The following is a 14,697-nucleotide window of genomic DNA, read 5'->3' on the forward strand; positions in this document are numbered from 1 at the left end:
CCGCGGTAAGAAGGAAGTCAATCCGGCTGCTGATTCACGGGACTGGGAACAGATCAGGTCTGGTGGGAAAGGTGGGATTCACTGAACGGCGACCCGATCCAGTTGGAGTGACGGGTCGGGAGCTCGTGGGAAGGTTGCTGTTGCCAGGGGCAACCGCAGGACGCGAGTCGGACCCGAGCCAGGCAGGACAGTCGCTTGTGAAGAAAGACAACAGCTGTGACAGTATTTTACTGATTTACTGAAAGACATGATTAATGGAGAGACAATAGAAAATAGAGCAATGACATGGACTGAAAGTAGAAAGTAGAACAGTTTGTCACAAGCGAGTAATCATTTCATTTTCCAAGAGAGCCCCTCCCACAGGTGATGTTGTTTCTGGTGACTGAACGAGTAGCGTTGAGAGCAGATGTGGACGTGCCCAGCAGTGGGTGGAGAAAACAACACCGAAGAAACAGAAGAACAATTTCAAATGAAAAAGACTAAATGATTTACATTCCAGGAGAGAGAATCAGACAATGTGCTGATTCAGTCTGTGTGACTGACAGGACAGATGATCAGTGGGGCTGAGTTTGTACCTCCCTCATGAAGATAAGGGCAGAAGTATGGAAAGAGTTTCTCAGTGAAGGAGGCAGTGAAGGTGTAGATATGAGACCTGTTGTCCACATTGTAAAAGGAGACCTGTCCCCCCTCATAGTCCACATACACCCCCACCTTCTGGGGCTTCTGGCTCAGGGGGAGGAAGACTGAGGGTCCAGCCCAAGCCCAGTACTCATTCCCATTCCTCAGACACACAGCCCAGTAACCATCCTCAGGGCTCAGTGTGTTCTCCTCCTTCCTGTTGATGGACTCTCTGACGACTCCTAAATCCCAGTCAGTCTTCTCCCCCACCTCCACCTCCCAGTAGTGTCTCCCTGAGGTGATCCCATCCTTTCCCAAGACACAGACAGTATCAAATCTCTCTGGATTGTCAGGGAGATCCTGTCGTGCGTCTCCCAGTCTCACTTGTTTCCCATCCTCAGACAGGATGAGATCAGGATGAGCTGTATTGGGGTCCAGAGTCACATCAGCTGGGGATCAGAGAGCAGACAGACAGGATGAAATGATCTGTATCTCACTCCTCTCTCAGATGAAAGTACAGATGCAGGTGTCTAGAGTGTGTATCAGGATTCACACCAGCAGAAAGCTCACTGCAGTAAACTACAGTTCTGTTCAGTCTGCTGATTTCAGCTGGACTGGGCCTGCCTGTCCTGAAACACCCAGGGCATTCAGTGACAAAGATAAAACTGAGCGATGGATTAATTAATCACACCAAACCCATTGTCCTCTTTTCCACTGTTCTGTTACAGTTTGAACGTGATGCCTGCAGTCACAGGTTCACATCACTGGTTTGGGTTGAACTCGTCTGCAGTCACTGGCGCTTGTTTGTGTGCAGCAGGTAAAAATAAAGAAAACACTTCAGAAAGTGTCAGTATTGTGTGGCCAGCGTGTAGTGGACATTACAGTGTGGACAGGACAGGTCCAGATGCTCTGGATGTGTTCTGATATGACTGGAGAGACTGGGCAGGCGGACCTGTGGAAATGGGGTCTCCTGGGTTGGTCAGGACAGACAGGCCCAGCCCGGCTGAGATGAGCTGTGAGCGTGTGCAGAGCTCTCACACTGCGAGAGTCTGGCTCCTGTGGGAGAAAGTGTCTTTAAATCTGAAGGAGACCTGATGATCCACTGTGTGCAGATCACACGGCTGAGGGCATCTCTATACTGATGGATACATTATTTCTCAAGAAGAAAAATAAGCAAACTGTCTTTTCATGGTTATTCTGGTTCCTCTCTATCAGTTAGATTGTAAAAGTCTCATTAAGACAAAATTCTTAGAAGCTGAAATTGCTGCCACTTCATTAACAATAACAGGACCCTGAGTCACACAGGCAGTAACTGCAAGCTTGTCTCCTCCTGCGCTGCTGAGGACAGTAAGAAAAAGGATCTGTTGTTTGTGTGTGTTAAGAGCTGTCTGTCAGTGTATTGAACTCTGTCACCTGAATTAAGGCTGAAGTTGTCTTTACACAAGACAGGGGAACCCGAGAGAGAACAGACAAAGCTTGTGTGTCTTTTTTCTTGTTCGTTACACACAAATCAGTGTAATACGTATGGAAACCTGAAAAACAGACACTGTGGGTCAGTTGTAACGAAGTGACCCAGCGCACTAACTGGAGCTCAGCCCCTGGTCAGCACACAGCTCCGTGTTAAACCAGCGCGCCAACTTCAGACCAAGAGCAACGAACTTGGCCGCTGAAATCAGTCCGCAGCTCCGATCTGGGTGTGAATTGAACATTTTTGTTATTTTTTGTGGTGATGAGGCTCTACAATTGTATTTCTTAAGGGAAAGCAGGGATATTCAGAAATTGGGGGAACAGATATTAAAGTTATGTAGTCAAATGTAAAGGTTAAAGAAATAAAAATACTGAAATCCCCATCTTTTTAAAAGTGATGATTTGTGTCTGTTCTAGATGAAGGCAGTCTGCAGGAATGGCTGTAAGAGCTGATGGAAGGACATCTGTGGATATTACTGCACAGAATGATTTCACCTCAATAACTTTCCTTACTCGTCTCGACATCAGTTTGCTGGACTAATAATGAATTTCCCACCAGATCTCACTGTTTTCACTGTTTGTGTTTGTTGAGCCATGTGTTGGTGACCCTGCTCTTCAAGGCTCAGCTGTGTGAGTCTGCAGGTGTGTGTTCATACTGAAGATCACGATGGTCAGGTCCAGTATAACTCCTACAGGCAGCGCCTGGCTCAGACAGACTACAGAAGGAGAGAACCTGGCAGTGCTGCTGCAGACCAGTGAAGAGAGCTTTCCCTGGATGGCCAGGAGAGAGGATGGAGTCACTGGTACTGAACTCCTCTGTGCAGAACCGTGCGTCTCGAGAGCAGTGCCAGCAGGAAATGCCGAGTGGCCCTCAAGCTAATAGCAGCGAGGGGCCACACCTCCTCCTGGGTACCAGTGCAACAGCTCCAGAGCAGCTGAGAGTTACCATGGAGATACAGCAGGGAGCCCAGAGACTCCCCCTGAGCCAGGAGACACTGACCCACGGTGCGAGGGAGCAGCATCCTGAAACTGAGGACAGGGGCTCGGCCTTCAAGACCACAACAAAATCAGACAAAATGGTGGAGGAGCTTTCTCAGCGCAGCAAAGAGGGACTGAGTGAGGCAGAGCAGGGACAACCAAGGACTCTGCTACGAGAGTTTGCAGATGTGTTTGCTGGAAGAGAGGAAGACTGTAATCGTACAAACGAAGCTCAGCGCACCATCGACACTGGCGAAGCAAGACCCATCTGTATCCCTCCCCCCGCCTGGCCATCCACAAGAGAGCCGAGGCAGAGGAAGCAGTCCAGGGTCTGACTGCAGCAGGGGAGATCGAGCCCTCTGACAGGCCCTGATCTCCCCCTGCAGAAGGACGCTTCACTGCTGGTCTGTACAGACTACAGGGACTCAACAACGTCACCAAGAAGGACTCTTGTCCCCTGAGCCACACTGACGAGGTGCTGGATTATTTCAGTGTAGATTCTAGTTTACAGGTTTAACAGGATTACAATCCTATGTTTCACAATGATGGAATAGAGAACTGCAGTTCTGGCACAGTGTTGGAGTCCAAATCCTCATCAATCCTGGTAAAGACAAAGCCCATCTGAGGGACTTTGCTCACAACATTAAACACGTCAGCTGTGTATAAAGCAGGAGTTACAACATCTCCCCCTGTTAGAGTAAGAGCCTGTATTGACCCCTGTGACCCTGCTGTGACCTTTGTAAATGACAAGTTCCTGTCAGTGACAACAGACTCACCTGCATGTTTGCGAAGCCTCTCAAACTCTGAAAACAGAGAGAAAGATGTTAGAGAGCTGAGAGCACATTCCTGCTGGAGTCTGGTCTCCAGGTGTGCAGTGTTGTGTGTTGTAGTGCTGTGCTGATCTCTCAGGCAGGACAGTAACACACAGGAGTGTGCTGTCTGGCCAGTGGAGCTGTGGGTCTGTAAGAGACACTGACAGCTCATCCAGCTGTACTGGAACAAACTACTGATCCTGAAGAAAACCCCACTAATCTGTCAGGAGATTATGATTGAAAAACACAGTCATGAGGATCTTGTGTCCAGATACAGTCAGGGGGAGGTAAATAAAGTAAAAAATATGAACATGAAGGTAAACATGATTACTAATAGCACCTAATATGAATTAAATTTTGAAAAGATACAATGTATAAATTAATTAAAATAAAAATAAAAATAAAAACATAAGATAAGTATAACATGAAACATGAAATAAAAAGTTACATTTCCTAACTGACACTTAACACTTTTTTTCTTTTGTTAAATTCTGAAGAACATTGAGGGAAACACAAACCTTCCTCTGAGAGCCTCTTGACTTCCTCTCTGAGTCTGTCCTCCAGCTGACACACAGCCCTCCTCACAGTCCCCAGACACAGATCAGGGTGAACAGGGATGTCAGACCAGTCCTTGGGGTGTGGAGGGGAGCACAGGGAGGGGAAACTCTACAGCAGGAGAGACTCAGAGTCATGGGGGGTCACAGCCCTCTAAGGCAATAAGTCACCTATGAGTCTGAAACCTAGAGCCCAGTATAGATCACTAAGAGTCACACAGTGAGCTCTCTCTGCTCTCTGTAGATACTGTATCTGCTCTCTACAGTGTGTGCTGACCTGTAGGACTCTCTGCTCTCTGTAGATACTGTATCTGCTCTCTACAGTGTGTGCTGACCTGTAGGACTCTCTGCTCTCTGTAGATACTGTATCTGCTCTCTACAGTGTGTGCTGACCTGTAGGACTCTCTGCTCTCTGTAGATACTGTATCTGCTCTCTACAGTGGGTGCTGACCTGTAGCTCTCTCTGCTCTCTGTAGATACTGTATCTGCTCTCTATAGTGGGTGCTGACCTGTAGGACTCTCTGCTCTCTGTAGATACTGTATCTGCTCTCTACAGCGTGTGCTGACCTGTAGGACTCTCTGCTCTCTGTAGATACTGTATCTGCTCTCTACAGCGTGTGCTGACCTGTAGGACTCTCTGCTCTCTGTAGATACTGTATCTGCTCTCTACAGCGTGTGCTGACCTGTAGGACTCTCTGCTCTCTGTAGATACTGTATCTGCTCTCTACAGCGTGTGCTGACCTGTAGGACTCTCTGCTCTCTGTAGATACTGTATCTGCTCTCTACAGTGTGTGCTGACCTGTAGGACTCCCTGCTCTCTGTAGATACTGTATCTGCTCTCTACAGAGTGTGCTGACCTGTAGGACTCTCTGCTCTCTGTAGATACTGTATCTGTTCTCTACAGTGTGTGCTGACCTGTAGGACTCTCTGCTCTCTGTAGATACTGTATCTGCTCTCTACAGTGTGTGCTGACCTGTAGGACTCTCTGCTCTCTGTAGATACTGTATCTGCTCTCTACAGTGTGTGCTGACCTGTAGGACTCTCTGCTCTCTGTAGATACTGCATCTGCTCTCTACAGTGTGTGCTGACCTGTAGGACTCTCTACTCTCTGTAGATACTATATCTGCTCTCTACAGTGTGTGCTGACCTGTAGGACTCTCTACTCTCTGTAGATACTATATCTGCTCTCTACAGTGTGTGCTGACCTGTAGGACTCTCTGCTCTCTGTAGATACTGTATCTGCTCTCTACAGGTCAGTGTGTGCTGACCTGTAGGACTCTCTGCTCTCTGTAGATACTGTATCTGCTCTCTACAGTGTGTGCTGACCTGTAGGACTCTCTGCACTCTGTAGATACTGTATCTGCTCTCTACAGTGTGTGCTGACCTGTAGGACTCTCTGCTCTCTGTAGATACTGTATCTGCTCTCTACAGTGTGTGCTGACCTGTAGGACTCTCTGCTCTCTGTAGACACTGTATCTGCTCTCTACAGTGTGTGCTGACCTGTAGGACTCTCTTCTCTCTGTAGACACTGTATCTGCTCTCTACAGTGTGTGCTGACCTGTAGGAATTGGATGTGGTCCTCAGTGTGGGAGAGCTGCTCCAGCTCAGTGTTTCTCCTCTTGAGCTCAGTGATTTCCTGCTCCAGCTCTTTAATGATCCCTTCAGCCCTCCTCTCTGCTGTTCTCTGCTTCTCCTCTATCAGCTCAATGAGCTCAGCCAAGCTTCTGTCAATGGAGACCTGGAGAGCAGTGAAGAACTGTAAACTGTCCTCCATCTCTCTCTGGGCACAGCTCTGCGGAGACACCAGGAGACTTCATGAGGTAACAGGAATTACTGAAATAATACTGACATGTCAGAAATGAGTAATTATTTGTATGTATATACAGATTTTAATCCTGAAAGTCCACAAAGTCTACATACAGGAAGGACAGCATTTGTAGTGTAGCCCCACCTGGGTGACACAATCTTCACCAGCAGCCCCTCTACACAGAAAGTCTGATTATCATATACTGTAGTTATAATTGGGGGGGTTATGAAAATGGTGAAAATCAGGAATTGACCGAGCGGTTTAGTCTACAAGTGAAAAAAATATTCATAACCCCCAACTTGTAAGTGATTCTCCAGAGTATACCCGAGCGGCTGGGATCCACAACTGTTCTGTATAACGTGAATTCCTTGTTCTCTGGCAGAAATTTGCTGGAAAGTAATAATCCTCTTGTAAACAAATATTTATTACAATGAGAAGACACAAGCTACACTAGACACAAAAAGAAACATGCGACACACAAGTGACTCTCTATGTACTGTACAATATTTACAAAAAAGGCTTTTCAGAGACCCAGCATCCTAATCACCCAGAACCCCCCCAGACTTCTACTGAGCAGTAAACTCTTCATGCCTACAGAGGCCACATTATAGATTAGCTGCCTTCTAAATAAATACAAATCAACTCGCAGTTACACCTCTCTCTCTTCACCCAGGATGCCACAAAATAAATGTTTTGTAAACATCCCTATAACCCTGTCCTTAAAAATGAACCCTAAGCAGGAAAGACGTTTCTAACCGATGTATCTTTTAGCCAGGAAACCCAACCTCCCTAAAACACAGAACAGCTCTCTCTCTCAGGGTTCAGATACTGAGCTCCAGTCAGGTTTGGTCTGGATGATCATGAAGTCGAGGCTCTCGCCTGGCGCAAGCTTCAAGTTCCAACTCTTCCGGACTCCTCTCTCTCCTCTCCTCGTGTCCTCATTCTTGTTTCTTACTCTCCATCATTGCTCTTAATTATCTCACCCTCTACAGCCAGGGGGCGCTCCTACTCTGTCCTGTCCCTAGTTTCCAGTGTTTTGCTGTCCTTCCAGTGTCTCTCTCTCTGGGGCTCATTCACCTTCGCTCAGCGTTGAGGTTCGGATGTCCTGAGACCCTCCTAGGACCAGGTCGCCCCACGTCCGCTACCTGAGGGCCTACAGTGCCTTGCGAAAGTATTCGCTCCCCTTGAACTTTTCAACCTTTTGCCACATTTCAGGCTTCAAACATAAAGATATACATTTTTTATTTTATGTGAAGAATCACCAACAAGTGGGACACAATTGTGAAGTGGAACGAAATCTATTGGATTTTTGAAACTTTTTTAACTAATAAAAAAATGAAAAGTGGGGCGTGCAAAATTATTCGGCCCCTTTACTTTCAGTGCAGCAAACTCACTCCAGAAGTTCAGCGAGGATCTCTGAATGATCCAATGTTGTCCTAAATGACTGATGGTGATAAATAGAATCCACCTGTGTGTAATCAAGTCTCTGTATAAATGCACCTGCTCTGTGATAGTCTCAAGGTTCTGTTGAAAGCGCAGAGAGCATCATGAAGACCAAGGAACACACCAGGCAGGTCCGTAATACTGTTGTGGAGAAGTTTAAAGCCGGATTTGGATACAAAAAGATTTCCCAAGCTTCAAACATCCCAAGGAGCACTGTGCAAGCGATCATCTTGAAATGGAAGGAGTATCAGACCACTGCAAATCTACCAAGACCTGGCCGTCCCTCTAAACTTTCAGCTCAGACAAGGAGAAGACTGATCAGAGATGCAGCCAAGAGGCCCATGATCACTCTGGATGAACTGCAGAGAACTACAGCTGAGGTGGGAGAGTCTGTCCATAGGACAACAATCAGTCTTACACTGCACAAATCTGGCCTTTATGGAAGAGTGGCAAGAAGAAAGCCATTTCTCAAAGATATCCATAAAAAGTCTCGTCTAAAGTTTGCCACAAGCCACCTGGGAGACACCCCAAACATGTGGAAGAAGGTGCTCTGGTCAGATGAAACCAAAATCGAACTTTTTGGCCACAATGCAAAACGATATGTTTGGCGTAAAAGCAACACAGCTCATCACCCTCAACACACCATCCCCACTGTCAAACATGGTGGTGGCAGCATCATGGTTTGGGCCTGCTTTTCTTCAGCAGGGACAGGGAAGATGGTTAAAATTGAGGGGAAGATGGATGCAGCCAAATACAGGACCATTCTGGATGAAAACCTGTTGGAGTCTGCAAAAGACCTGAGACTGGGACGGAGATTTATCTTCCAACAAGACAATGATCCCAAACATACAGCAAAATCTACAAAGGAATGGTTCACAAATAAACGTATCCAGGTGTTTGAATGGCCAAGTCAAAGTCCAGACCTGAATCCAATCGAGAATCTGTGGAAAGAGCTGAAAACTGCTGTTCACAAACGCTCTCCATCCAACCTCACTGAGCTCGAGCTGTTTTGCAAGGAAGAATGGGCAAGAATTTCAGTCTCTCGATGTGCAAAACTGATAGAGACATACCCCAAGCGACTTGCAGCTGTAATCGCAGCAAAAGGTGGCTCTACAAAGTATTAACGCAAGGGGGCCGAATAATTTTGCACGCCCCACTTTTCATTTTTTTATTAGTTAAAAAAGTTTCAAAAATCCAATAGATTTCATTCCACTTCACAATTGTGTCCCACTTGTTGGTGATTCTTCACATAAAATAAAAAATTTATATCTTTATGTTTGAAGCCTGAAATGTGGCAAAAGGTTGAAAAGTTCAAGGGGGCCGAATACTTTCGCAAGGCACTGTAGGTTTCTATACGGCTTCTCCTGAACAGCTGAGCCCGGGCTAACCCCCGTCTCACCGCTACACATAGGGTCTTCCTCACCCTCATGCCATTCCACAGTTCGTCCCTTCAGACATCCCTGACATTAATGTGATCTTATATTGTGTGTGTCTGCCCTGCTCCTTGACCATCATGAACCCTCCTCTTCCTCAGGTATACTAAGGTACACTTTACTATTGTTTCTGCTCAAGGGACCCCCAGACCCCCCAGACTTCAACAAACATCCTCCTTGCTTTAAAGTTAGAAGAGTTTACTCTTCCCAGTGTCACAAACCTTATCTAAATTCTAGTATACACTGCTCAGTCACCTAAAGCTGGAACAATATAAATAAACTGTTATGAAGGTAGTTAGAGTAGTGGACTCTATGTGGAGTCCCGGCAACAGGGTTGTTGTTAACAGCCGGAATTAAGCAAAGAAGTTGAGAGTACTTATCTAGGAAAAGTTCCAAACGGAGAGCCAGAGACGGTCAAGAAGTTGTAGTCAGAAGGGAAGCCTTTGTCCAGAAACCAGGAACACACACAAGTAGATACTAACGCAAAGCAGGAAGTGTAGCTCATCAGATAGACTCCAATCCTGAGCAAGGTGACTACTGTGAGCTAGGACCTGGAGGTGTGGTACACACAGCTCCGTGCAGTTGCCCCCCCCACAGACGGCACAAACGATGAGAACCACCTCATTTGTTAGTGCTGCGTTTGTGCTGCTTTCGTTCCCGAGATATAGCGCCTTGTTTATTCGGGGTCGTGACGCCACTCAGCCCCCCTGCAACATTGTAGGGAAACATATAACGTCTTCTTTTTTGGGGGGTGACCTTGTCCAGCCCCCCTACAACGTCGTAGGGGAACTGGACTGGTTACAATCGTTAGTGCTGCATTTGTGCCGTTGAAAGTAGAGTTTGTGCTGCTTTGTCAGGTGACATGGTCACGTGATCACCCGAAAAACAAGGCACAATCTCTCGGAAACGAAAGCAGCACAAACGCTGCTGTTAATGACACAAACCGGCAGAAACATGGCACTAACGAATGAGGTGGGTTTCATCGTTTGTGCTCTCTGTAAGGGGGCCAGCTTCACGGAGGTGTCTGATTGGTTATCTAATTCTAGATGGTTTACACCTTCCCCTGCTGACTGAGGTACAGACCTGTGACTGAGGTGCCCTCTGCTGGCGGAAAACTGATATTGTGACATAAACATAATTTTGTCCTTTAAATGGACAATGACTTTATCTTCCCAGTCTGTCTAAGTGTCCTCTCTCTGTGGAGGAGAGAGCAGTGACCCCAGCACTGAGCCCTGCAGTACCCCACTCAGAAGGATTGACAGGACTCACTTTGCTGAGCTCCATTGCCTGTTTGATCTCCTCCACCTTCTTCAGTCTGTCCTGGATCATCTGTTGTACTTCTGCCTCAGTCTTCCTCAGCTGAGTCTGTGGATAAACAGGGGAACAGAGGCATTGCATTCACTGCTACTGGTGCTCATACACTGGGCTGGTCAAAAGAGGCTCACACTGACACTGAGCTGGTCAAGAGACTTTTACACTGACAGTGAACTGGACAAGAGACTCTCACACCGACACTGGACTGGACAAGAGACACTCACACCGACACTGGACTGGACAAGAGACACTCACACTGACACTGGACTGGTCAACATGAAATTAATGTCTGTTAGGGTCATTCTGTGTGAGCTCAGTGTGAGGGAATGTTGGGATTGTCAAACACTGTATGTATAAAGCGGTAGTAATTAGTACAAGTTATCAGAGAGAAATAAGAAAGGTCACCTTCTTCTCTGTCCACTCTGTCTCTGCAGGGACAGTGCTGTGTGTCTTGTGGTCAGTCTCAGTACACAGCACACAAACACAGGTCTGGTCAGTCCTGCAGAACAGCTCCAGGAGTCTCTCATGCTTCTCACACAGCCTGTCCTCAAGGCTCTCCACAGGCTCAATCAGTCTGTGTCTCCTGAAAGCAGCTCCTTGATAGTGAGGCTGGATGTGAGTCTCACAGTAAGAGGCCAGACAGACCAGACAGGATTTCACAGCCTTGAGTTTTCTCCCAGTGCAGGAATCACAGGACACTTCTCCAGGTTTAGCACAAAGTCCTTCATCACTGCTGACTCTGGTCCTCTTGAACTGCTCAGTGATTTCTGCCAGACTTCTGTTCACACTGAGATCAGGTCTTATAGGAAATTTCGTCTTACACAGTGGACACTGACACACATCACTGCTGTCCCAGTATCCTCCAATACAGGCCAGGCAGAAGCTGTGTCCACATGGAGTGGACACTGGGCTGGTGAATGTGTCCAGACAGATAGAGCACAGGAACTGCTCTTCGGACAGGACACTGCTGGGTGAGGCCATTCCTGAGCACAGAGAAGCAGAAACAGAGCCGATCAGAGGAGATGATCAGCACCATCTCAATACAACACAAACAGCAAAAAGTAATACAGGTGAGTAACTCCAGAAAACAATACAGCAGAACAAACAAAATTCTCTGTCCCCCGATCTAGGCTAGGCTAAATATTCTGCACCAACCGGGTACTGCCTGACAGGATCAGGCATTTTTTCTGTCACCTGACACATCATAGCAAGACAAGAAGTTTGTGGATCCACAACAGGTAACACATTAAACACAAAACACATATCTAAAACTTGACAACAGATACACCATCAAGTTACACAATGCAGGGCCACACAAGCCGTGTGACCAGAGCAATAACACAGCCCTTCCTCACAATTACAGTATATACCGGCATTTACTCACACAGTAGATACACACAAACTACAGACAAGAGCAGAAAAACACCTGAAGAAACTCACCTGGAGATACTGGTACACAGACACACCTGGACTGAAACTAGAATACTGCAGTACAGGAAACCCCAGACTGGACTGACTGGGAGAGTCACTGGGAGCTTAAACTGCAGAGAACAGCACTCAGGAAACTGAAGTCTGAATCAGAAACAAAACTGAAAGTTAATTCTCCAGCGTCTGTCGTAACACAACTTCCTGCAAGAGCAGCACTTACAGTGTCTCCTCAACAGTTTTGTCCCTAAATCCTCAGCACACTCCTCCAGCACAGAGGAACAGGCTGCCTGCTGTCCAGACCTGTCCCAGTCCTCAGCACAGCAGCTCTGCTCTCTATTGTAGTGAAGGAGCCTGCAGTGTCAGAGCTGAAGCTGCAGGAGAGAGAGTCCAGCTCCAGGTCCAGCCTTTCCCTCCCTGAGCTCTTTATTCCCTCTGTCCTTTCCCTCCTCTGCCAGTCAGACACACCGCAGCTCAGTCCTCCTCACACAGGGCCAGGGCTCCAGTCCAGCAGGTGCTCATGTCTTCATGAAGAGGAAACAGGGCAGCAGCTCTTCCCAGCGACAGTGTGCAGCTCTGCAGGTCTCTCTCACTTCTGGACAGAGACGCAGTGGAGCTCCTCCCTCTCCAGAGCTGCTGTGCTGTGTGGCTCCTCTGCTCTTAAAGGAGCAGGATTAATAGACGTCTGGGGTTTTTAGGATGTTATGCCTCTGAAAAGCCTTGTCTGGAAGTACTGTACATAGAGTAACTTGTGTGTTGTATGTGTTGTTGTGTGTAGTGTAGTGTTTGTATTGTTCTCATTAAGAAATATTTGTTTAACCAGGCGTACATGGATTATTACTCTTTCCAGGACAGTTTGCTAGAGAAAAAAGAATTCACGTGCCTCTATACCAGCCTCTTGGGTATATTCTGGAGAATCACTTACAAGTTGGGGATTCGGAATAATTACTTTACTTATTGACTAAGCTGCTCAGTCAATTTGTGATTCTCACCAGTTTTGTGACCCTGTTCATAACAGTGTTGTTAATGACACTCAGAGAAGTTATTATACTTTTGGTTTTTAGCTACATTTACATTTAGATATATTTTATATTTTAGCCACAGTACCAATTTTTTTTATTTTAGTTACATGATTCCATATTAATATTCCCTCTTAAGTGAATTTAAAGAATTACAATAGTGAAACAGACAGTGTGAATGAAGACGTCATTTCACTAATATCTAACACACCCCCAGAGCCACCTGTCACTCTTCAACGGTCAGAGAGAAGCTCAGCTGCTACCACTCACTCTGAGCGGCTCCTTCTGTCTAGAACAAGTGCTGCAGCCACAGTTATGATCAGCAGAGGAGACTGAAGAGGCCTTCGTCCTGGAGCAGGTCCTGTGTGTGCTGCCACAGGATGGGAAGATCTGGATTGAAGAGCAGAGCCCCGTCTCCTCTGAGGAAGTGGCAGGACTCACCTGGCTGTGAGGAGGAAAGGTCTGGATGAGAGCGTACAGAGCTCAGAGCCCATCGCTCTCTGGCTGGGTAGAGTCTCGAGGGAATGGGCAGGTCGCTGCAGATGAGAGGCCCCTGAAAGCAAGGCAGCAGTGCCTGTCTGTTACAGTGCAGACAGAAGGAACATGAAAGGCCCCAGCGTCCCGTCCCTGCAGTGAAGATACTCGGGCACAGTAAGTCACACACCTGAGTCATCTGACTCAAGGGACTATATCCTCCCGGTGACAACTGCGGACTTTAGACTGGCAGGGCACAGTCGCTGATAAGAGCAGACCTGATAACAGCCTGGGTGTGGTTCCCCTGACAGGTGCGGCTTCATGGCATTCATGGAGATGAGGGGGATACTCTGAGGCAGACACTGCTGTTAAAGTCGGTGGACAGAGCTCTAGTCTGGCCACGGGCACATGACCGAGAGCTCACCAGGCCCAGTGATCCTCTAACAAGATTCACCTATTCTGGCAGAATCATCAAGATGATCAGGTAGAAGCCCTCAAGCACACGGCACCACCAGGTCTTGGGGCAAGCACCAGCTCCTGGAAAGAGAGAAACAGTCTGGAGCCACTCCCTTTCCCTGTGCAGATGACCTGCACCACCCTAAAGAGAGGACAAGGCACGGAGCAGGGAGAGAGGCTGAGATCCAGGAAGTCCCGTGCAGCCGGAGGATGCCGGCGCTGTGCCTGAGCTCCACAGGAGGAAGAGCTCACCCGCGGGGAGAGGCGCACTGCGTACTCTCCCCACGGCGTACCCGGGCAGGGGATATGGGCCAGATAACAACCCGGGCTCAAACTGCCACACGACTTTATTGTCCAGGCTGGTGCAATGACATCAATAAGTCCTGTCAGACATGTCCAGAGCGCCAGCGCACAGGCAACATCAAGCATCGCTCCTCTGCTGGTCATTCTCTCACAGAGCGGGGGCCAGCGTCAGCCTCAGGAGAGAAGCAGAACAGGGAATCGATACGCTGAGGTCATTCATGATTATGTGACCCAGTGTCCCACAGCCTTCCCCTTAAACACAATTAAGACCCAGCAGATCTTGAATGAGCTTATTATAACAGACCAGGGGCCGAACTTCACTTCAACATTGTTAGGACACGTGTATGCCTTCTTGGGAATTGGGGGATTAAAGACATCACATGACCACCCAGACACTGCCGGCTTGGGCGAGCAATTTAGTCCGACCCTGAAAACTAGGCTGTGAAAATGCCTGAGATGGGATCTGGCTGGATATTTCATGTCTGCATAGCGAGCGGAGCCTCAGGCTCCCGAACTGCTCTGTGGCCGTACAGCACCAGGACCCCTGTCCGCCCTGAAAGAGGCATCGGAGAGCGAACAGCCCTGTCAGCCGCT

General features: G+C 47.7%; 1 protein-coding gene across 1 annotated transcript; it reads right to left on the bottom strand.

The window, feature by feature from the left end:
• Positions 1-217: 217 nt before the first annotated feature.
• On the bottom strand, positions 218-12,900 carry LOC148834095 (E3 ubiquitin-protein ligase TRIM39-like). The gene is made up of 7 exons (XM_088916486.1): positions 11,867-12,900; positions 10,832-11,409; positions 10,382-10,477; positions 5,988-6,221; positions 4,394-4,541; positions 3,840-3,866; positions 218-1,067 (listed from the first exon to the last, which is right to left on the bottom strand). The coding sequence occupies exons 2-7, from the start codon at positions 11,405-11,407 to the stop codon at positions 526-528; spliced, it is 1,623 nt and encodes a 540-aa protein (XP_088772612.1). The 5' UTR covers positions 11,408-11,409; positions 11,867-12,900; the 3' UTR covers positions 218-525.
• Positions 12,901-14,697: the final 1,797 nt, after the last annotated feature.

Source organism: Atractosteus spatula, chromosome 5, assembly GCF_055471065.1.
Source record: "Atractosteus spatula isolate fAtrSpa1 chromosome 5, fAtrSpa1.hap1, whole genome shotgun sequence".
Lineage (NCBI taxonomy): Eukaryota > Metazoa > Chordata > Actinopteri > Semionotiformes > Lepisosteidae > Atractosteus > Atractosteus spatula.